At 37.4% G+C, this 21,082-nt stretch overlaps 5 protein-coding genes and 1 long non-coding RNA gene across 7 annotated transcripts; 1 reads left to right on the top strand and 5 right to left on the bottom strand.

Annotated features, from left to right (window-relative positions):
* Positions 1 to 188: 188 nt before the first annotated feature.
* Positions 189 to 2,479, bottom strand: LOC104738587 (uncharacterized). Its single transcript, XM_010458744.3, has one exon. It carries the CDS (start codon positions 1,479 to 1,481, stop codon positions 408 to 410), a length of 1,074 nt encoding a protein of 357 aa, XP_010457046.2. The 5' UTR covers positions 1,482 to 2,479; the 3' UTR covers positions 189 to 407.
* Positions 2,480 to 2,743: 264 nt separating this feature from the next.
* LOC104758316 (zinc finger protein ZAT5-like) lies at positions 2,744 to 3,723 on the bottom strand. The gene has a single exon (XM_087497327.1). The coding sequence runs from the start codon at positions 3,696 to 3,698 to the stop codon at positions 2,913 to 2,915; it is 786 nt and encodes a 261-aa protein (XP_087353453.1). The 5' UTR covers positions 3,699 to 3,723; the 3' UTR covers positions 2,744 to 2,912.
* Positions 3,724 to 3,860: 137 nt separating this feature from the next.
* Positions 3,861 to 5,891, bottom strand: LOC104778509 (type III polyketide synthase A). 2 transcript variants are annotated; one of them, XM_087497322.1, is made up of 4 exons: positions 5,799 to 5,891; positions 5,602 to 5,648; positions 5,114 to 5,308; positions 3,861 to 4,989 (listed from the first exon to the last, which is right to left on the bottom strand). In XM_087497322.1, exons 3-4 carry the CDS (start codon positions 5,304 to 5,306, stop codon positions 4,004 to 4,006), a joined length of 1,179 nt encoding a protein of 392 aa, XP_087353448.1. In that variant the 5' UTR covers positions 5,307 to 5,308; positions 5,602 to 5,648; positions 5,799 to 5,891; the 3' UTR covers positions 3,861 to 4,003. The 2 variants fall into 2 exon arrangements, with proteins under 2 accessions (XP_087353448.1, XP_010501268.2); XM_010502966.3 differs by lacking the exons at positions 5,602 to 5,648; positions 5,799 to 5,891 and having other exon boundaries at positions 5,114 to 5,588.
* LOC147946449 (pentatricopeptide repeat-containing protein At1g02060, chloroplastic) lies at positions 5,461 to 8,145 on the bottom strand. Its single transcript, XM_087497318.1, has 2 exons — positions 5,799 to 8,145; positions 5,461 to 5,648 (listed from the first exon to the last, which is right to left on the bottom strand). The coding sequence occupies exon 1, from the start codon at positions 7,949 to 7,951 to the stop codon at positions 5,816 to 5,818; it is 2,136 nt and encodes a 711-aa protein (XP_087353444.1). The 5' UTR covers positions 7,952 to 8,145; the 3' UTR covers positions 5,461 to 5,648; positions 5,799 to 5,815.
* Positions 8,146 to 12,212: 4,067 nt separating this feature from the next.
* On the top strand, positions 12,213 to 14,693 carry LOC104758307 (squamosa promoter-binding-like protein 8). Its single transcript, XM_087497311.1, has 3 exons — positions 12,213 to 13,485; positions 14,042 to 14,175; positions 14,307 to 14,693. Exons 1-3 carry the CDS (start codon positions 12,779 to 12,781, stop codon positions 14,468 to 14,470), a joined length of 1,005 nt encoding a protein of 334 aa, XP_087353437.1. The 5' UTR covers positions 12,213 to 12,778; the 3' UTR covers positions 14,471 to 14,693.
* A 2,816-nt stretch (positions 14,694 to 17,509) lies between these two features.
* LOC147946448 (uncharacterized) lies at positions 17,510 to 18,766 on the bottom strand. The gene is made up of 3 exons (XR_015586620.1): positions 18,473 to 18,766; positions 18,071 to 18,154; positions 17,510 to 17,893 (listed from the first exon to the last, which is right to left on the bottom strand). It is a non-coding gene; the product is annotated as an uncharacterized LOC147946448 (long non-coding RNA).
* Positions 18,767 to 21,082: the final 2,316 nt, after the last annotated feature.

Below are 21,082 nucleotides of genomic sequence, written 5' to 3'. Positions count from 1 at the left end.
TCTTTAATTTTATATTTTCTAGATTTTTACATTAACTCAAAGCTCATCTAAGCATTGTTAGTTTTTTTCTTTCTTTCTTATCCAGAATAAAATAAAGGAAAAACACTAGTATTTCTATTGTTACGGATACTTTTATGAAAACAAAATCCAAAAAATCTTCTAGGCTTTAATTACAGCATGAATTCATCTGAGGAAAACAATCCAACTACAGTATCATCTTATTAAACTTTGGATTGGTAATATCTAAATGACCAAAAATCATTTAGATAGACTTTAAGTTATATATAGTCTCTATTTGATAGAGCAAATTATTACAGATTAACTCGTTATTATGGATCTAAAACGTGGCACGAGATTACAAAATGAAGGCTGGTTCACCGCACCCGGAGTAGAGAGTATATGATGATCTAGGCATCGGTAGTGGTAGGACCAGGATAAGCAGGAAGAGTCATGATCCGCTTGTCTACAACGGGACCTCCGACAGTGAAATGGTACAGACTCTGAAAGCTAGAGTCATTAATCCCGAGGATCTCATGAACCGGATCATCGAAATAGCACCCAATCCCGGTAGCAGAGATCCCCATTGCCTGTGCTTCCAGGTACAAAACTTGGCCAACAACACCCGTCTCCCAGAAGAGTCGAGGATACATCCATGAGCCCTTCTCCCGCAGCGCCGGTTCAAACCGAGCTATCATGCCTAAGCTGAAGCATCCATCCCCTGCAATGTCCTGATGACATGATAGTCCTTTGGCCAGCTTCTGGCAATCACCATCGGTGAGCTTGTAGAGAGGAAGATCATCGGGGCATCCATCAGGTTTCTTCCACTCAAAATCAGGCCTCGTAGCAGTCTTGAGATGGCTGAGATGATCCTCGTTTCTGACTAGGAAATACAAACCCTTTGGCAAACCCGAAACTCTGTGGACAAACAAGGCAAGATGAACCTCAGCAGAATCCCAAGGAAGAGCCCGAAACGGCAGCGCAAGTTGATCCCCTTGCCTTTGGGGCTGGCCGGAGCCGGAAGGGAGGCAGTGCATCAGTATCTGGTAAAACGCAGACTTGTCTATAAAAGTAACAGCGTCCATATCAACAGCACTTCTTCTCTTCCTAACAACTTGCCTGGCCGTTAACTCGTGATATGAACCCTGGCTGAAGAGAGCGCTGCTGCTTCTGAAGGAAGAAGCATCAATAGAAGAAGAGGTTGGAGGCTTTTCTACAGCCTTGGCAGTCTTATAGATGATGTCCCAGCAAAAATGCTCTTTACTCAGCTCATTGGGCTTCCCAATCCAATCTAGACTAGTTGGGAAATCTCTAATGGCAGAGCTAATCCCGAGGTAGTCTAAGTCGATGATGATATCTCTGCTAGTTCCGTTTGGGAAAACGAGGAGCAAGCAGTCAGGATGCTCGGACTCAACCTCAGGGAGCTTACCTTTGCCTTTGCCTTTGCCTTTGCCTTCAAAAGAGGGAAAGTGAGGGATTCCCATAAGCCTCTTGAGATCATCGGATCCGAAGCCGTCGAGAAGCTTCACGTGCCAGCCGAGCTCCGCGGCAGCGATGGAGAGAGAGGCGATGGCGTGGCCGACGTCGTGGTTGCAGTACCTAAAGGCTCGTTCGCCGTACTTCCAAGCTTCGCGCCAGAAGATGGAAGAAAGGAATTGGCAGGGAAGAAAGAAGGGAAAAACGAAGAGGGAATGCTCTGAGCTAGTCTAACCTCCAAAGAGTGCTCTTTCGGAGCGTAGTGGGTTACGAAAGCGGATTGGGAGAGCGAATCGATGGGCGGAGCGATGAGGTAAGCCTCGGTTGGGTGGAGGTTGCCGCTGCTGGGGTTGACGCGGAGGGGCCAGGTGGAAAAGCCGGTGGTCTTCCAGGCGGAGAGAGCGAGGGAATGGTAGAAAAGGTCAGATATGGTTGAGAGAGAGACGGGCTTGGCAGGAGGAAGCGACTCGAACAGAGAACAATACGATAGGAGAGAAGAGGAGGAGGAGCAGAGGATAGAGTCGTCGTCGTTAGGGCGTAGGAGAGGAAGAAGAGGAGCAGAGAGGTAACGGCGAAAGGGATTGGGCTGATTGGCCCAGTCCAGACCTCGAGGACCTCTCGCGTAACCGTTCAATGAATGCTTCGTCTGCTTGTGGTACGAAGAAGAAGAAGACGAGCAAGAGAAGGACATGGCTCTTGTTGTTGTGTGAGGAGGCGGCGGGATTGAGATAAGAGAGGTCGAAGAGGCCAAGCTCCTCCTCCACCTAATCATCATCATCATCATCCGATTCGTCTCTCGGACCCTTTTTTTTTTTTTTTCTTTTGTTCTTTTTTCTGATGCAAAAGCAAAGAGCCAAGAGGGGGGAGAGAGACTTTCTTCTCTAAACCATCAAAACCAGAGGAGGGAGGGATCATTGTACCGGCCCGGTTAAGTTATGAACCGGCTTGACGGCTCTATCTGTAGTTGTGTTGTTAAAAAGTTCATCATTACTTACACAGTTACACTTATCAATTCGGTTGACTATTGTTTATGTGTTTTCGGTGCTGTAAAGAGCATTTTGATCTAAAAATATACTACTATAAGCTATATCACAAGAGTTATTTCATCCGTGATATTAATTTATTTATATATGATATTTTCTTAATTCAGTGTGATTTATTACTTCCAAATTATATTTGTTCTTGATAGCTAAACAAGTACATATTATACTGGGGTTTAGAGCACAACTTTATGGCTCGTTATATTAAACAGTAGTATAGCACTGCAAAAGGCGTAAAGAGTGTAATTCATAAAATCCATACAAGTCTATATATAAATTCATGCACTGACTTAATTAATTGTATGTAAAGATCATCATTATAAACGAATGAAAGTTAAAGAATATATATATATATATATGTAATTAGCAACTTAATGAATTAATTAATTTAGTCAGTCGTCAAGACCAGTCACCACTTGCGAGTTTTAACCATGAAGATGAAGTAGCGTTGTGATTATTGCCACCACCACCATCTCTCTGGATCATCCCTACGCTCATGGCCGTTGGATCGACGGAGTACTCTTGGCAAGCTAAGTTCAGATCGAGAGATGGTTGATCTAAGGGCTGAGGTCTGCCGACCGAATCGTGGAGTGACGACGTCGTCATACGAAGATAATTGGAAGGTGTCAGCCAATGGCATCTCTTGTGCCCTCCTAAAGCCTGTCCCGATGAGAAGACGCGATGGCAGATGGTGCATTCGTGAGTGTTGCTGGATCTCTTTCTTGGGATATGAGCCGTCGATTTGTCTTCGTCCTCCATCTCATCTTCCTCCTCTTCCTCCTCCTCATCGTCTTCTTTGTATTCCTCTTCGTCTTCCTCTTCTTTATCTTGAGAGGCAAAACAGCCCTTCACTTTCTTGTGGCTTGCCCTATGTCCACCCAATGCCTGATGCGACGTAAACACCTTCTTGCAAGCTTTGCATTGGAACACCTGAGCGGTTTTTTGCTTTTTGACGGTTTTCCCCTTACCATGTCCATGTTTATGATGATGATCGCCTCCGTGCGCTTCCCCTGAGTTGGACAACAACACAAGACAGTTGGCAAGCTCTTCATCTTCGTTTGGTGACAAGTTAAGATGCTTATGATGATGACTATCCGGCCTCTTCCATGGACGACGTGTCGACATGTTGTCCTCATCGTGTTGTCCTCGACTGAACATGACGAAATCAATGCACGATGAGTTCATGGTTCGTCGATGTCTCTCTCTGCCAAAGTGTCTGTGCGTGAATTAAAAAGGAGAATGAGCCCTTGTTTTTAGTGGAAGTAACGGGTTTGGTGTCTTCTTGTTTCTGTGGTTCCAAGTAGCTGAGTCCTTTCTTTTATGACACGTGTTTGCAACTTTTCTGACTTTTTCCAACATTCCTAGTCACATGCATCTTGTATAGATGTGGTTTAATTTAACAATACTCATTTCATGCTTACAATAAGTTTTATATATGTAACCAAATGTAAAATTACACATATATATGTATTTTGTTTCGCCACAATTACTCAGGGAGAGGTGAGGCTGCGGATGAGAAGGCCTTCGAAGGTGATTCCAGGTCCGAATGCTAAGCCAAGTCCCCACTCTTGTGCGGCCTCGCCTTTCTTCTTCAGCTCATCTCTCATATACTCCATCACATACAGTATCGTGTTGCTGCTCACGTTCCCGTAATTCACCAACGCCCTTCTGCTGCTCTCCAGCTTCTCTCTCTCCAGCTTTAGTTTTGTCTCCAGACGGTTCAGAATCGCAGGTCCCCCTGGATGAACAGCCCAGAACATGTCATTGAACTCCATCGACTCATCACCAGCCTTTCCCATCAGCTTCTTGCAGAACTCCTCTATGTTCTCCTCTATCTTCTGCGGGAGGTCTCGTCCTAGCTTGAAATTTATGCCTTCCTCTGACAACCTCCCGTCGATCACGTTCTGTGTCCCTGGCAAGAACTGCTGAACAGCATAGTGCAGCTCCATGAAAGGAGCTTCACACTCTTTCGGGTTAGCTCCGATGATCACAGCAGCTGCACCATCTCCAAACAGAGCAGCTCCAACTAGGTCGTACGGACGAGCTTTGTTTGGTGGGCGAAACCCGAGAATGGTGGTTTCAGAGGTTGTGAGGAGAACACGGCTTCCCGGGTTGTTCTCAGCAATGTCTTTGGCCACGCGGAGGCCAGTCACACCCCCGTAGCATCCCAGAAAATAGAGCATCACTCTGTTCACGTCATTCCTCAGGCCTAGCTTCGCTGAGAGGTATAGGTCCCCACCAGGTAATCGGATCTCGCTCGAGGAGACGTAGACAATGTGAGTGATGTCTTCCACTGGCCTTCCCCATTCTTTGATGCAACCTAAACTGGCTTCCAATGCCATTTCCACAACCGCCTCGTTTGCAATTTCAAGTCTTTGCTTGATTGTTGGTGAACCCTCTGTTGTTAGCTCAGGGTATTTATCCAGTATTTCTCGGGACAATACAGTGTAGCGCGTCTTCACGGTAGTGGTTTTGCCTAAACAACAGCACAAAACATTAGCAACCTTTCGGCAATTCAAAAGAGAGTATAGCTGAGTGAAAAAAAATATATATATATTTTGTGCTGTTCATATATATATATGAAGAGACTGAGGGCTTACACAAGTGTTCCAGCTTCTCTTTGATAAAGGCGTCATCACATTTGGTGTCTCGTAGAAATCCTTCTACTAGATTCTCCTGAGGAACGACTTGGCTTGGGAAGGCTTTGCCCAGAGCAAGTACTGTTGCTTTCCCTGGATTAGCGACACGCCTTGTGGATAGCTTCTCAACACCATTCATCCTCGAATTTGACATCTCTATGTAAGCGGAGAAAGAAAAGAAAAAAAAAACTCAAGTAGTTATCGAGAAGAAAGATGGTGGATGCAGAATATCAGCAAAAGCAAGGGATTATAAAGGAAGAGTAGATGGTTTTCTTGGGGAGAGTTTGGTGCTGAAGAGTGAGGATCATGGAAAGAGAGACCTGGTTATTTTATTAGGGTTTGGTTTGGTGATTCTTTGACCTTTTGTTGGTTAGAAATGCAAAAAGCACCATGACACCTATTTTCCAGGGATAAACAATAAAAACCTAATCTGCGTAGGTAATAGGTACCATGAAGGTGAAAGTTAGGAACAGAGAGTTGCAACGTTCGTAGAGACCTGTAACAGAGAAGATGAATACAAACTTGTTAATTTGCTGAAGGGCAAGAATTTTACATATGCCAATGGATAATTTTAGACACAAAAAATTGAAAACGGATATAAAGAGAAAGGGAACCTCTTTAACAGAAACCAGATGCACGGTATTACCTCCAGCTCAAGAAGATTTAAGTGGACATGCTTTGTTCTAATCCAGGGCAATCATCTGATATTCTCATTGTAACCATCCTCTTTGACACAAACTGTAGTTCTTCCCACTTTCCAGCAGCCTCTAAGGAATTTCTCAGAATCACATGGCAGCTAAGCTGTTGGTGGTTTCCCAGTTCTACTAATTCATTGTATAAACTAAACGCTTCAGAGTGCCTCTTATGCTTACAGAGCCCTTCTATGACTGTGTTGCAGGTGTCAATATCAACCATATGACTCTTTTCCAGACAAAACAGAACAAGTGTGTGCGCATCAAGAAGTTTTCTGTTCTCGCATAGGAAATCAAGTAATTCGTCCAACTTAACCAAATACCCGTTATCATAAAGCAACCTAACAATCAGAAACGCCTTCTCCTTCTGAGCACTGCTAAAAAGCAATCTGACAGCTTCCGTTGAAAGATCAATTTTCTGTCGTATTTGTTTTTCCAACATTAGTGTTACCAAGCCGAAGGACTCGTTAGCAAATTTCCTTTTCACAAGTTCTGCAAGTACAGAATGGAAAGTGGTTGCAACCGGAAGATAAGAGCTCCTTAGCATCCTTTGCAGGGTATCGTGAGCAAGAAGAGCTTCACCTATCTTCAATAACCCATCAATCAATAACTCGTAGGTTTCAAGATCAGGTACAAATTCCCGCCTCAGCATTAGAACCAACAGCTCGTAAGCAGCCTTGAATTTACTTTCTCTGCAGTAACCCATGATCAAAGTCCTGTACGAGGGTGGATCTTGCGCTCCCCTTTTCATCAGCTGCCTGAAAACTTTCTCAGCTTGTTTTGTTTTTCCATTGGCACATAAGTATTCGAACATCGGGTTATAAGCAGCAGCAAGAGGCAGGCATCCATCCTTGCCTAACAGTACTTCCTTCTCAAATAACTCAGTGAACAACCTCTCGGCTCTGTCAAATTCATTTCTCAGGCACAAAGTACGGATCAAAACACTATATGAAGCTGAATCAGGATGCAACTTGATATCCACCATTTCATGGAACACCTTCATAGCTGCATCCAGATGTCCAGCATCGCAGTGAACTTTGATCAAAATATTAAATGTGCAGGCATCTGGAGTGAAAGTGGTAAATGCATCCCGTCCATTCAAAATATCTTTGATTTCATCATACCTCTGAGCCTCCGAGAGCCCCTTGATCAGAGTATTGAAAGTAACAGCATTGGGTTTCAGCCCTCTACAGAGCATTTGATGAAACACAAGCAATGCTTCATCAATATCCTGCTTCATACAATACCCTCGCAGCAGGGTAGTGTAAGTAACAATGTTGGGATGCACGTCCGTTGCTTTCTTCATCATTCCATTCAAAACATTATGCGCAATCTTGACCTTGCCGGCTCTGCATAACCCATCGATGATGGTGTTATACGTAACAACATCAGGATCGCAATGATAAGGCTCCATTTCCTTAAAAACCCGAAAGGCTTCATCCACCATGGAATTCTTACAGAACCCATTAATCAATATGTTGAAAGTAAAAGAGTCTGGGGTGACCCCGTAGGTACGACGCATTTCGTCGAACATGTCATGGGCCATAGCAGTTCTGCCGCGCTTAAGCAAAATAGAGAGAAGACTGTTGAAGGTGACCACGGAAGGCGAGATGCCCATCTTCTTCATGGTCTCGAACAGCTTCACTGACTCCTGGAAGAGCCCAGCGTTACCGTAGCTCCTAATCAAGCTGTTAAAGTAGCGATCCTGGAGCTTAACGCATCCATTAGACCTTTTCTCGATGGAGAACAAGAAATTTCGAGCGATATTGAGATTGCGAGCTCGACCTAGAAACTCTAACATGAGGAAAAAAGATTGGTCTTTGTGAGAGAAGCCCTTGCTGGAAACCCAGTCAAAGAACCGAAGACCATGGGAAGGGACCTTGATGAGACGCAGGGTTTGGAGAACGGTGGTTCTGGAGAGGGGTTCAGAAGGATGAAGAGATGAGAGCGAAGACTCGAGTTCGTCAGACCACGCGTTAGAAGAGTTCACAGCACGCGCCAAGGACCTGGCGAGTTTTGATTTGGTAGACCCTGCATTGGTGGATTTGGCCGGTTGAGAGTTGGAGACAAACAAAGCATGTAGTTTTTTAGGCACAGAAGAAACCATTGTTAGCCGCCAAATATGGGCGGCGACATCCACCGCTTCTTAAACCTGGTTCCCGGCCGGCAGATTGACAAGGAAGAAGAAGACATTTTTCATTCTCTGACAAAAGCCCAATTTAAATATGACCCAATGGGCTTATGTTTGCTCTTACGGCCCAAACAGAGAGATACAGTTTCCTAGTAGTGTAGACTGTAGACTGTAGAGTAGTAGTGTGTCTTACTCTTTAACTATCATCATCCATCATTTATATATATATATATATGTACGTACTTTATGGTAGTAAAATTTCACAAATAGATTATTTATCAAACAATCAACATTTAGATTCATAAATAAATAAATAATTAAGATTTAGTTTCATAAATAGAGTGCTAAACCCCAAAAGTAACTGCACCAACACGTGTATATCTATCTACAGTCGTTAGTTAGCTTTCCCTTTCATTGGTACATTTGAATTTAATTTTAAAGATGTAAAAAAGAAATCTTATAAACAAACGATTTTAATCCTTAAATTTTGAAATAAATGTGTATCTCGCATACATTCAAAATGTTAAGCAGTAGTAGTGTAATGTGTAATATGGGAAAGGAGGAGGTTGAGCGGGGAGAAAGGATGAGTGAGAAAGTGCAATAAGTAGTGTTTTTCTTTCTTTTTTTTAATCGTTTTGGGTTCACTTAAGAGAGATGTTGACAAGGCAACAAGTTTGGTGTAGCATGATCCTCCCTCTTTTTCTTTGCCTTTTTCTCTATTCTTATGCACCCCCAACCACTTTAATTTGTTCTTTTATTTTATTTTTTTTTATAAATCAAGACTTACTTACTTAACTTACTTTTTTTTTTTTTTACTGATAAGTCATAACAAAACTAGTCTAGTATGAAAGATAGAGTAGATTGAGAGTTGTTGGAGAGATTTGAGAGCTTCATTTAATTAGGAGTTAGTTAAGTAGTGTCCTTTTTTGTTTTTGTTTTTGTGGGTGTGGGTGAATGCAATTTGTCTTATATATGATCGATGGTCTCCTTCACACTGGAATATAAAATAGCCTCCTAACTGCGTACTATATATTTCTATAGGAAAAAAAGAGAGAGATACACACACACATGTAATAATAACACATACAGTATATATATCCCGAATCAAGAAAATATGAAAATAGAAAGTGTTTTTGTTGTATACAGTAATAGTATTTGTTTAGGTTTTGGGGGTATAACCCAAAAAAAAACGAGAAATAAAGAAAAGAGAGAAAGGGAGGGAGGGAGGGAGGGGATAAGAGAGAGCCTGAGTCCGTACGATTAGGGGGTCAACGTCGATGGCAGCCTTTGAGCAGCCTAAAGGGAGGGGGGGGGGGGAGGGGGCCTACTACACTCATCTCTCTCATTTTTTTTTTTTCCTAATTTTGTTAGTTTGGACTGACTCAATTCATCATTTTTACCACACAACATTCACTCAGTCTCTCGGCTACGCTCACACTCACGCTACTCTCTCCCCTGTGCTCCCTGACACATGTACCGTCGAATCGTGGACCGTCGATTGATTTATCAGCTACAGCAGGCGTATAGTAGTAGCGCGTGAGATATTAGAATGAATGAATCAATATTAGTAATAATTTAAATAATTGGGGTGTGTGAGAGAGAGAGAGCCAAAGCCAATACCATACGATCGGTCACTCTGTCTTCCTATAAACGATCAACCTTCTACTTGGCATCTATTTACCACTTGTGCCATCCTGTCTTTATAAACCCCAACACACACACACCTTTCTTTTCTTTCTTTCTTTTTTGGCGTTTTCCCCCTTTCCTTTTTTTTGTTTTTCCTTTCTTCTCATTTCTTCTACTCTATTCTATTGGCTGTTTTATTTATTTGTGCAACAACAACAGATATATATATATATATATATATATTTTGGTTTAAAAACACTACGTGTAGAGAGACATACATTATTTTTGTATCCAACAAAACAAAGTAAAGTAAGTATTTTATCAACAAAAAAAAAAAAAAAAAGAGTTCTATAATGAAAACAGAGAGGCCCAAGAACAGAATATGGGCCCACCGATATAATTAGAGCCGACGAACAAACAAACAAACAAACGCGTTTTACTTACACAGTTACACCTCTCTCCCTTCCTATCCTTAACAACCCACATGAAATTACACACTACTCCTTTTTCTTTTTTTTTCAATTACAAATTTCACTTCTGTTTTTTTTTTTATTACAACGGGAAAAATGTCAAAAAAATCTCCAACTTTCAAATTGTGGCAAAAAAAACATCAATTTATGAAATATCAGTTAAATCACCAAATTTTTGTTAATTTTTTTTAAAATAGCTAACTTTCGTTGACTAGGCCATTTAAGGCACGACGTTAAATTTTCAGTTACACAACGATGACGGAGTTAACTTCCGTCAGAATTTCCGTTAAACCAAAACGACGTCGTTTCATTAGAAAAATAAGACAAAAATAATTTGAATCCAGCAAAAATCGAACTGCATACCTTTGAAACTCAAAACAAGCTCTCTACCATTGAGCCACACTAACATTGTGATATTATACCAATCAGACATGTATATATATCGACAATCGATTAAAAATGGCAAAACAAAAAATAATGTTATACTAGGATTTAACCTGCGGTATACCGAGGGACTATAGTTTTTAATTTTAAATATTTAAAATACGTAGATTATATTTGTTTGTTATTTTGCTGTTGTTTTATTAATTTTTAAATTATATACCTATAACTATTTCTTGAATTTAAGGGACGATTTTAATGTTCATTTATGATTTTAAATAAAATGGTTAAGTTTTTTTTTGTTTTTAATATAGATGTTACTATGCTATCTAAGTTTTGACCCGCGGTACACCGCTTGATTGTGTTTTTTATGTAGAATAATATAGATATATGTGAGAAGTAATAGTTATTTTATGTGTTTAATGTATATAAAAAATAATTGTTTCTATTCTCGATTTTAAGCTAATATTATGTATATTTTTTCAATAAATGTATAAAATATTAAATGGAAACTATTAATTAAGCCGAGATAATTTAGGAAAAATAACAGATTTTTTCTCTAAAGATCTATTAAAATATGTTTGAAGATTTTTATGGGATTAAAAAATTATTGTGTAGATGTTTATGGAAAAATCGAAATGCATAGTTGTTGCCCAGCTATTTATGGCAATAAACATATCAAATTAGGTAGATTTAAATAGTTCCATTAATTGAGTTTCTACGAAATATTATTTTAGGAAAATTGTTAGGGGTTAATATTGTAAATAAAACATATTAAATAAGCAAAACTTGAAGGACATAAATCAAAATGTACTTCAAAAATAATAGTATAGATTTATGTAATGTATTTATAAATATATGCTATTATATCATTACTCTTTATATATATATATATTAAATTTTAGTGTATAATATATATAATATAAAGATTAAAAACTAAATATTATACAAATACCAAATAAAATGTATGATCAATATGTCTTCTTTGGTATATATATGCAAAAAGCCATATTTAAAATTTACATTCTTTATCCTGATGAATAAGATATTAATTTAAATATATGCACACTATAAATTATATATTTTATTTAGTATTTAATAATAAATAAAAATATAGCAAAGATAAAATATATATTAGTTTTTGCTCTTTATATTTTATATCTATTATATTCTAAAACGTTAATATATATATATATATATATATAAATTAATGATATGATAACATATATATTATAGATGCATTACATATAACCGATTGTTTACGTATAGATATATTTCTGTTTGTAAAGATATATAGAAATGTAATTGTGGTTCAATGGTAGAGAGCTTGTTTTGAGTTTCAAAGGTAGGCAGTTCGATTCTTGCTGGACTCAAATTATTTTTGTCTTATTCTTCTAATGAAACGACGTCGTTTTGGTTTAACGGAGATTCTGACGGAAGTTAACTCCGTCATCGTTGTGTAACTGAAAATTTAATGTTGTGCTTTAAATGGCCGAGTCAACGAAAGTTAGCTATTTTTAAAAAAATCAACAAAAACATGATGATTTAAACATTTTTCTCCACATAAAACTATTGTTGTGTCTTTCCCCATTATCAACGTTGCTAATAGATACGCTTCTTTTTTCTTTTCTTTTTTTTATTAAAAAAAATGGATTCAACTTTAACTGAAAAACAAAAAATACAAAAAAAAAAAGCTTTTAGTGGTAAAAAAAAGATGATGATAGGTATAATTGAGATCAGTCAAAAAAAATGGCACAGACACTCACACACACTCTGCTTCCTCGACCCATGTGATGTGAGTTTCTTTCTTCCCTTTCTCTCCTCCATCTTCACTTTTTTCTTCTTCTTTTTTTTTTACAAGTAAGTATAGGAGTAATAGGACAAGACAGCTATATATTAATTATATCCCCTTTTTCTTTTCTTTTAAGATGAATTCAATATCCACTCCTCTGTTATTTATTTCCTAAGAAATACAAATCTTTTTAAAATTTAATAGAAAAACCTTTTATATATAGAGAGAGAGATAAAGAAGGATCGAGCTCCCCCTCCACCTACAAATAGAAAGTTAGGGTTTATTGGAAAGAAAGAAAGAAAGACTGTAATTCTAATAGAGGTGTAGTACGTCGCTTTGCTTTCAGACCATTAAAACCACTCCATAACCTATTCCGCACCGACATGTCTCCTCTCCCCTTCCTTTATTAGCTTCTCTCTCTCTCTTTCTTTCACTACTACTACTACATTACTCTGATTTGATTATTTTTTTTTTTCATTTTTTATAAAAAAAAAAAAGAGAAAGAGAAGAAGAGATCTTCCTCGGGATTGCAACATGTTGGACTACGAATGGGAGAATCCTTCGTCCATTGTCCTCTCCGGGGATGAAAGGAACCACCCGGACTCTGACCCGACCCGGGCCCTCTCCATTTTCGACCCCTCTAATTACAACGACCACCGTCACATCACCATTTCTCCTCCCCTCCTCTCTTCGGCCTTCAGCACTTCTAACCATCATCATCATCATCATCTTACAACAACCGCCGTCGTCTACGGCCAGAACCAGCAGAACCAACAGTTTCATCACCAGTACTCCTTTTACGACCCACGCACCACCACTTCTCCTTACGTCGCCTCCGATCCCATCTACCATCCCCACTCTTCCTCTCCGGCCTTGTACTCGTACGACCATACCGGACCTGCAGGATCCGGCGGCTCCGGTTCTTCCTACAACTTCCTCATCCCAAAGACCGAAGTCGATTTCACTTCAAACAGGATCGGGCTGAACCTGGGAGGGCGTACTTACTTCTCGGCGGCGGACGACGACTTCGTGAGCAGGCTGTACAGGCGGTCAAGACCGGGTGAGTCCGGGATGGGGAACTCGCCACTGAGCACGCCACGATGCCAAGCTGAGGGATGCAATGCGGATCTGAGCCACGCCAAGCACTACCACCGGAGGCACAAAGTGTGCGAATTCCACTCAAAAGCATCGACGGTAGTGGCCGCCGGACTAAGCCAGCGCTTTTGCCAGCAATGCAGCAGGTTTTGTTTGTGCTCCCTAAAGTTGCAACCTTTTTGCTTTGACGATATTATCCATCATTGAGATTTAATTTCACCCGTACACCCCCCCCCCCTCTCACCTTTTAGTAGTATTATAGTATCATCCCATCTCCATGGCCATGGGAAGTGGGGGCATCTTCGTCCGTCCGTACAATCCATCCTATAACGTTGTTCCCATCTACTACTTAGATTATATATTTTTTATTTAATTAATTATAATCAGCTTCCTCTTCTTCTTTCTTTAGATAATATGAGATCGATCATCACAATTCACAATTAGTTAGTTAATTAATCATTGAGAAAGTTCGTACGTGTGTTTGTGTGTGTCGGATCCCGATATATGTTATGTCTGAATGGCTTTTTCGATTGTCCGTCCTTTTCAACCAAAATCGATCGATCTCTCTCTTCTTCTTCTTCTATTTTTTTTTTTTTGTTTCTGTTAGCCCTAGCTTAGCTTGCTTATTATATATATATTACTCATCTTTTATCATCTCAATTAATCTTTAATATATAAATATATATATTATTATTATTACAGGTTCCATTTGCTGTCGGAATTCGACAACGGGAAACGTAGCTGCCGTAAGCGACTCGCTGACCATAACCGGCGCCGCCGTAAATGTCACCAGTCAACCTCCGCCGCCCACGACTCTGCTGGCAAGCCAACTCCAAGTACTTTCTCTCTCTTACAAATTAAATTTAAAAAATCATCTCTCCCTCTCTCTCTCTCTCTCTATATATATATATATATAGCTAATTAATTAATTGTAACTTAACTAATGCGAATGATGGTCTGCGTGCAGAGTCACCCAACGATTCGGGTATGAAATCGTCTCCGTCACCATCCAAGACGCCGACGACGATTTCATTGGAGTGTTTCAGACAAAGGCAGTTCCAAACGACAGCTAATTCGTCCTCCACGTCAGCTTCTTCATCCTCCAATTCAATGTTTTTCTCAAGCGGATAGCTTTCAGTTTCCAGCGAGATAATCTATCTGCTTAATTAATTATGACAAGTTTAGTCGCACTGCTATTGTTTAAACTAGTCGATAATGTAATGCTTTTCTTTTCTAATCTTCTTGTTTCTCTCCTTGTCATACGTTTTAAATTTGTTTTTTTTTTTTGTGACTTAATTAGTAGAGGTTTAAATAATTAACCAACAACTTGAATGATTCTTATTAGACTTCTAAATAGTCCCAGTCCCATACTAGTATGTACTTATTAGTTACTCCTATCAATTAGTATTTATTTAAAAAAAAAAAAAATTGCAAGTGTGAAATGAATAGGAGAATATTATTGCTGGTAAAAGAAAAGACCGGGGAGCGTACTGGTGCATGGTGGTTCGTTCATCGTTTATTCATTTCGGGGAACTGAATTATTTGACTCTGTCGTCATCTATATATGTCTGAATCTGAATCAGATGATGATGATGATGGTGCTGCCTCGAATTTTCCTTGAAAACTACAGGAAACCAATTTTTTAGAAAGTGACTGATCGATGACGGCCACGTGGTTTCCCCTTTTTTCCTTTCTTTCTTTTTACGATTATAACATCAGAAAAAAAAATGGTTGAGAGAGAGGTCTCGTTGTCCCCCATTTTGAAGCTAAAAAATCATACTACTTATTTACAAAACTTTGTTAGATTTTAAATAATCCACGTGATTTTACATCCCCCCACCCCAGCTTTAATTTTCACTTTCATTGGTTGATAAATAAGTTAATGCTAGCTAGGCTATTAATTATCCCACAACAAACATAAGAGAAAAAAGGCCATCTTAATTCCAAGCAAAAAAATGTGGATCATCTAGTCTAGTACACTAGCGTATACTATTATTTATTTAATTAATTATAATATGCTGATCAGCTAGCGTACTTGATTAACTAGTTAGTTTACTTGTAGTAGTACTATGTACAACACAACGCTTTTAATCAGTTGTAACCTTGTGTAAAAATTCATGAAAGATATGGGATACAGTTGTGGAAGATTGATTAAAAGCTCCGAGTGTTGCATTTGGCGTATACATTATGAGTCCTCCTCCTCCCTAATTAAATTTTAAGCTAAGAGCTGCCAGGGTGTGGGACCTCGTTTACAAACGTGTCATATTTGGGTTGGGTTGGACAAATTAAGTGGTTGCGCTTCGGGGTCTGCGAGCTAATTTTCAGCAGAGCGATACACGTGATCATTTTCTGGCACTAAGCGTCCGGTGTGGTGGCGGTGGTACTGGTGGGGATGAACCAAATAAAGCCCAACCATTAACACACTAGCTATTAATTATTATTATTATCCCTTCCTTAATTTCAACTTTTAGGACACGGAGGCAAATTAAATGCTTCTGATTTTTCGACGACTAGCTAGCTAGACTATTAGGGGTTCTGTTTATGGACGGACCCGCCTGTTGTCTTGCTTGTAGTATATTTTAGAATTTCTGTATATACAGAATATGTACACAACCTAATAAGTAAGTTTTAATTTGTAACTCTTTTACGTGAGTGACTTGGATCGGACTTTGATTTCCTGAATCATGCAATTTTATCTGACGACCCAACTTATGTATTTATTTTAAGATAATAACAATAAACAGACAAGAAACAAAAATAATGATTACAACGATATACTATATATATATATATTGTGTTGCTGTAAAGTCAAATGATTACGAACATTTTAAAAATAATGAAGAGGAGGAGGCTGAATCATTTTTTCATCCAAGGACTTTGGGAAGATCAGAGCATCCCAACGTCTTGACTTAATTGTTTTTTTTTAAGGTTAAGGTTTTGATGAAACCCAACTGCCTCGATTATATACGCACGTCACCACGTGTACAGTATATACTAGGAGAATCACTTTTTCATGTTGAATAAACCTTAAACCTAATCCTATTCTAGAGGATGATTGGACTTGAGTGGAAGATATCTTTCCGTGTTTGATACTAACATATAATATTTACTGGCCCTTTTAATTAATGAAACACCTAAAATTACTGTTACTCTCTTAGACATTGGGTTTTGGGGAGCGTGCGTTAATAACTTGATTAATAATTTCAAAGTCAGGTATACCGTATACATAATTTTTTGGGACTTTTAGTACTACTTTACAAAATAATTTAAAACCGATGCAGGAAATCGAAATTGATTTATGGACCAGTATCAGAGTTGACGAGCCCAACAGATTCCTTTTGAGCCCACTATCATTTCAACCTCATCGCGTTTCCTCAAGAAATATGTCTTCTTTATGGTTTCCACTTAAAGAAATATGATCATCATTTTTTTGAATTATTAAGAGGTTTCGGATCTAGGCTAGTACATCCCTTCGGGCCAGGAATCAGAACATTTTATATGGTCCTTTCCCAAACGCCGTCCCTCGAACTGGCGACCTCTAGACTTTGCCAGAAAGTCTTTACCAATTGAGCTATCGACGCTTGATAACATGATTATCATTATAAAAAAAAACACGATTATGTTTTCTTTATCGAACGAGGAGGTAAAAAATGCACGATCTGTATCACTATTCAGCGATAATGATTGTTTCCATACTAGTATATACTTGGAATGTTTTCATATGAAATGCCACGACTAAAATGGTTGAACAATAACCTTTATTTAAAAGTTTAGTCACGATTGGTACTTTTCGTAGTCGGTATACAAGAATATATATACTAGTAAAGAAATGAACAGAATAAGAAGGATATATCATATATGTATGTATAAATTGGACCGACCTTGTTACATGTGCTAAGATCATCATTAGTGGAGTAACCCACAATAGTTACTCTCATACTAATTAATTATATAATTAATACTAAATTAAGTAAAGTAACCCTAAGAGAAACTTAAGCAAAATTTCCCTATTACTAGAGAACTCAAAAGAAGGTTCATGTTTTATTTTAAATGATGGTGTTTATGTGACTGATTTGTTGGTGTCTATGTGACTGAAATATTATGTGTTTACAAAATTGTTGCTATGTGTTTACAAACACAATCTCGATGTCAACTTGAAAAATAATCCGAACAAGGTAACAAGTTACAATGTCATTTGAATCCAAAATAAAAAATACATCTAATTGTCTTGCTGCTTAAAACCTGCAACTACAGCTCTCATACTTAAAACCTGCAACTCCCACCCTTAAAACATGCAACTACACAAACCTGCAACTCCCATAATTAAAACCTACAACTCCCACAGTTAAAACTTGCAACTACACTTAAAACATGCAACTCCCACCCTTAAAACCTGCAATTACAAAAACCTGCAACTCCCACAGTTAAAACCTGCAACTACAACTCCCATCGACTACTTCTTTGTGTGAGTGAGTGTTTCAAGAGCATTTCCTGATCATAGTCATTAAGATCATCAAAAAATATCCCTCCAAGTCCTGGTCTCTCATCACGGTGCTGAAAACAAAGATCAAAGAGTTCTATAACATCTTTCAAAGGCCTCACAAAAAGAATAGGGGCTTATCACAGTCCCTGAGCTGTTCCTACCTTTTCCAATTTTTAATAACATCCCTAAACACAACTTCAGAGCTTAGGATTTTAAACTTAAGATGTCACACAAAACACAACACACACCTTTATGTAAAAGAAGTCATCACACCACTTCTGGAAACGGGGATAGAAGGAAGGATCGAATTTGTCACAAGCTTGCTTTTGAATCTACAACAAGAAAGACAAATTTACATGTAAAAAATGCTATCAATCTCCCAGTACCTTCATAGCAGTAAAAAAAGAGGGCAAAACTCAGTTGCATAATTATATCCTTGAATTAGAACCAGAACATGTAAACAACTTTCCAATATTATGGAAATCGACACAAACATCAAACTAATCTCGTAATCTACACCTAATAAGTCAAATCGACACAAACAATTAACCATTCTAACAATCAATCGGATTAATCTGAATCCCTACCAAATATCAACCACTCGAGGCTAATTACAAACACATGCAATCAATCAGAAATGAGAAACGAACCTTCTCCAGATTCGTTAGGGTTTGGACCTCGCCGTTAGCTTCAGGGCACCACCAGAAATAGCTGTCGTCGTTGTCCCACCATATAGAAACCTCCACCGTCGTTTATCATGACAAACGAACCGTCAGCTGTAATGATTCCGCCAATCTGGAAGCCATCACCTCCGGGTAACCAACCAACCATAAGATCTAAGTCGGAAAACTCAAAGGATTCGACGTGAATCCATTGATTATTCCCGATTTCACATCAATCGGTTGTTCTTCTCTCGCTTGTTCGACAGAGAAGAGAAAGAGAAAGTCGGGAAGAAAGAAGAAGAAATTGGGGAAGAAAAAAAATCCCCTTTTATATTTACTCAACATCCACTAATATAACGTCACATAGCGTTCTTAAGGGGTTGCTTCAGATCCTTCCTACAACATCGATTCTCTCTTATTTGGACTATTAATGAGTTTTTTATTAAGAATTTGGGGCCCAATTTCATGAATAACCCATAGAGAACTTACCACTAATGATGCTCTAAGTAGTACTTGGCGTACTCACTTATTTACATTCTATAACTAGATTTTAACTACCGCAAGACAATATTTTGTAATTAAAAATTTTAAGTTATATTTGTTAATTTTGTTTGTTTTGTTTAGTATTTAAGATTGTATAACTCCATTTTGATGGTTAGTTTTAGGAGATAACTCACGATATACTGAGGGATATTTTTTGTAACTAAAATTTTTTAATAACCATATTTATGTAAACTCAAATCGGCTCTATCACATCACCCGCAAGCATTTAAATTTTCTTTTAGGAAGTTTTTTTAATATTTAGATTTCTTATTGAAAAGTATTTTAACTATGGATACTAATTTCTTATAGATTTATTTTTATAAATATTTTTTGGAAACTAATTTAAAGTACGACTTAAACTAATTTTGGTAGACAAAAACTGCTTAAAATATGATCTTATATATTAATGTAGATAATGCCAATATAGGATTTTCAAGAGGGATAATCTATTTTCTCTTATTTAAATGTGTTTCTATTGTTTACAAATAGAAAACTTTCGTTTAAATGGTCTAATCTCATATTAAAATATTTTGTGTGTTTTACTATAGTAGATAATCCATAAAAACTATGTAAATTCTAATCCACTTAATCACATAACACCCGATCATTTAAATCTATTTAAGCAATTTTTTTCAAGGATCTTCTATGTAACAGAATTTTTACTTTGTCAAATATACTTAAAAAATGTAAATATAGATTTTGGTGTCCTTGCAACAAAGTAGTATTTTTATTACATTTATGTGGGTTGGATTTCAAAGAACTATAAGTTGTGTATTTTTACTATTAATAATGTTAATATTTTAATAGTTTTTTATTGTGTATTAAAGTTATGTGATTAAAATTTTTTGTTTTTAGATTTAACATTAAGCATAGTGTACTTAATTTAGTAACTTAGTATTACAACTACAACTAAACACTTAGAGATATCAAAGGAGATTTACACTCATCATCATACATGATACCAATTTCAATTATAACCCTTTTAAGCATTTGATTTGTGAGCTCCTAAACGTTTTATCAAAATAATATTTTCACATTAAGATATTTTAATTTTTCTATTAAATTAGAAGATTTATAATACTACATTTAATGATTTAATTAGTTGGAGAAAATGGTATTTTATTGTGTTGTATAATAATTTACAATTTATTAGACCAAATCCCAAAAACCCATGTACAACTCAACCCATTACATTAAAGATTATATATAGAAAAATACCATATAAACTCATTAAAATGAATCGTAAGTTGAGAAATTACAATCATCATCTCCTTTGCCTCCAAAAAAAAATTAACTTGTTTTGGAAATATGATTCCTGAAATAAAAAATCAAAATTATTTTAAGAATTTATTAAAATTTCCACAGAATTTTAATATAAATTTATAAAAAAAATGAAAACATAAAGCAGCATATTATAAGAAGAAACGTTTAAAAAAAAAATGAGTAGAATATTAAGTCAATAACGACAATAGCATACAATAAGAAGTATCACAAATATTTCTTCTTGTTCACTGTCTTCAATATTGTCTTAATGTTACCTACAACCACAAATGCAAAATAATTGTGGACAAACATGTATTACACAAAGGGTCAACAATACTTTTTAAACAAAAATTATCGGTAAAATACAAAAAGAGAAGGGAGATTAGAGAAGCAGCTTTTGAGGTACCAAGGAGTCTGACTCCATAAACCTTAACGATCACAGATATTTTAAGATAGACCTTTCTCAGATCCCGCCACTACTCCATTTAAAACTTAAAACATATTTCGTATTTCTCTGATGAGTTAAACATTTAGATTATAGATTGTTATTTATAGAGGAGTTGGTTTGAGAATATTTTGGTGATCAGGTAAAAAATCTCATATACAAATTTGGAAGATGAAGAAATCGCTCAATCACTATATGAATGATACACATAGTTAATGAAAGTTTACAAAAAAAATATGTATTAATATAGTTATTCCTACGAATGATTTAGGGAATATTATTAATGTTATTGTGATAGCATGAAATATTAGAAATAGCTTCCGATTTTAATGGACTTTCATTTTGGA

Source organism: Camelina sativa, chromosome 3 (genome assembly GCF_030686135.1).
Source record: "Camelina sativa cultivar CO46 ecotype springtype chromosome 3, ASM3068613v1".
Lineage (NCBI taxonomy): Eukaryota > Viridiplantae > Streptophyta > Magnoliopsida > Brassicales > Brassicaceae > Camelina > Camelina sativa.
Note: the sequence above shows the minus strand (reverse complement) of the source record. Positions and strands in the feature narration are given on the sequence as shown.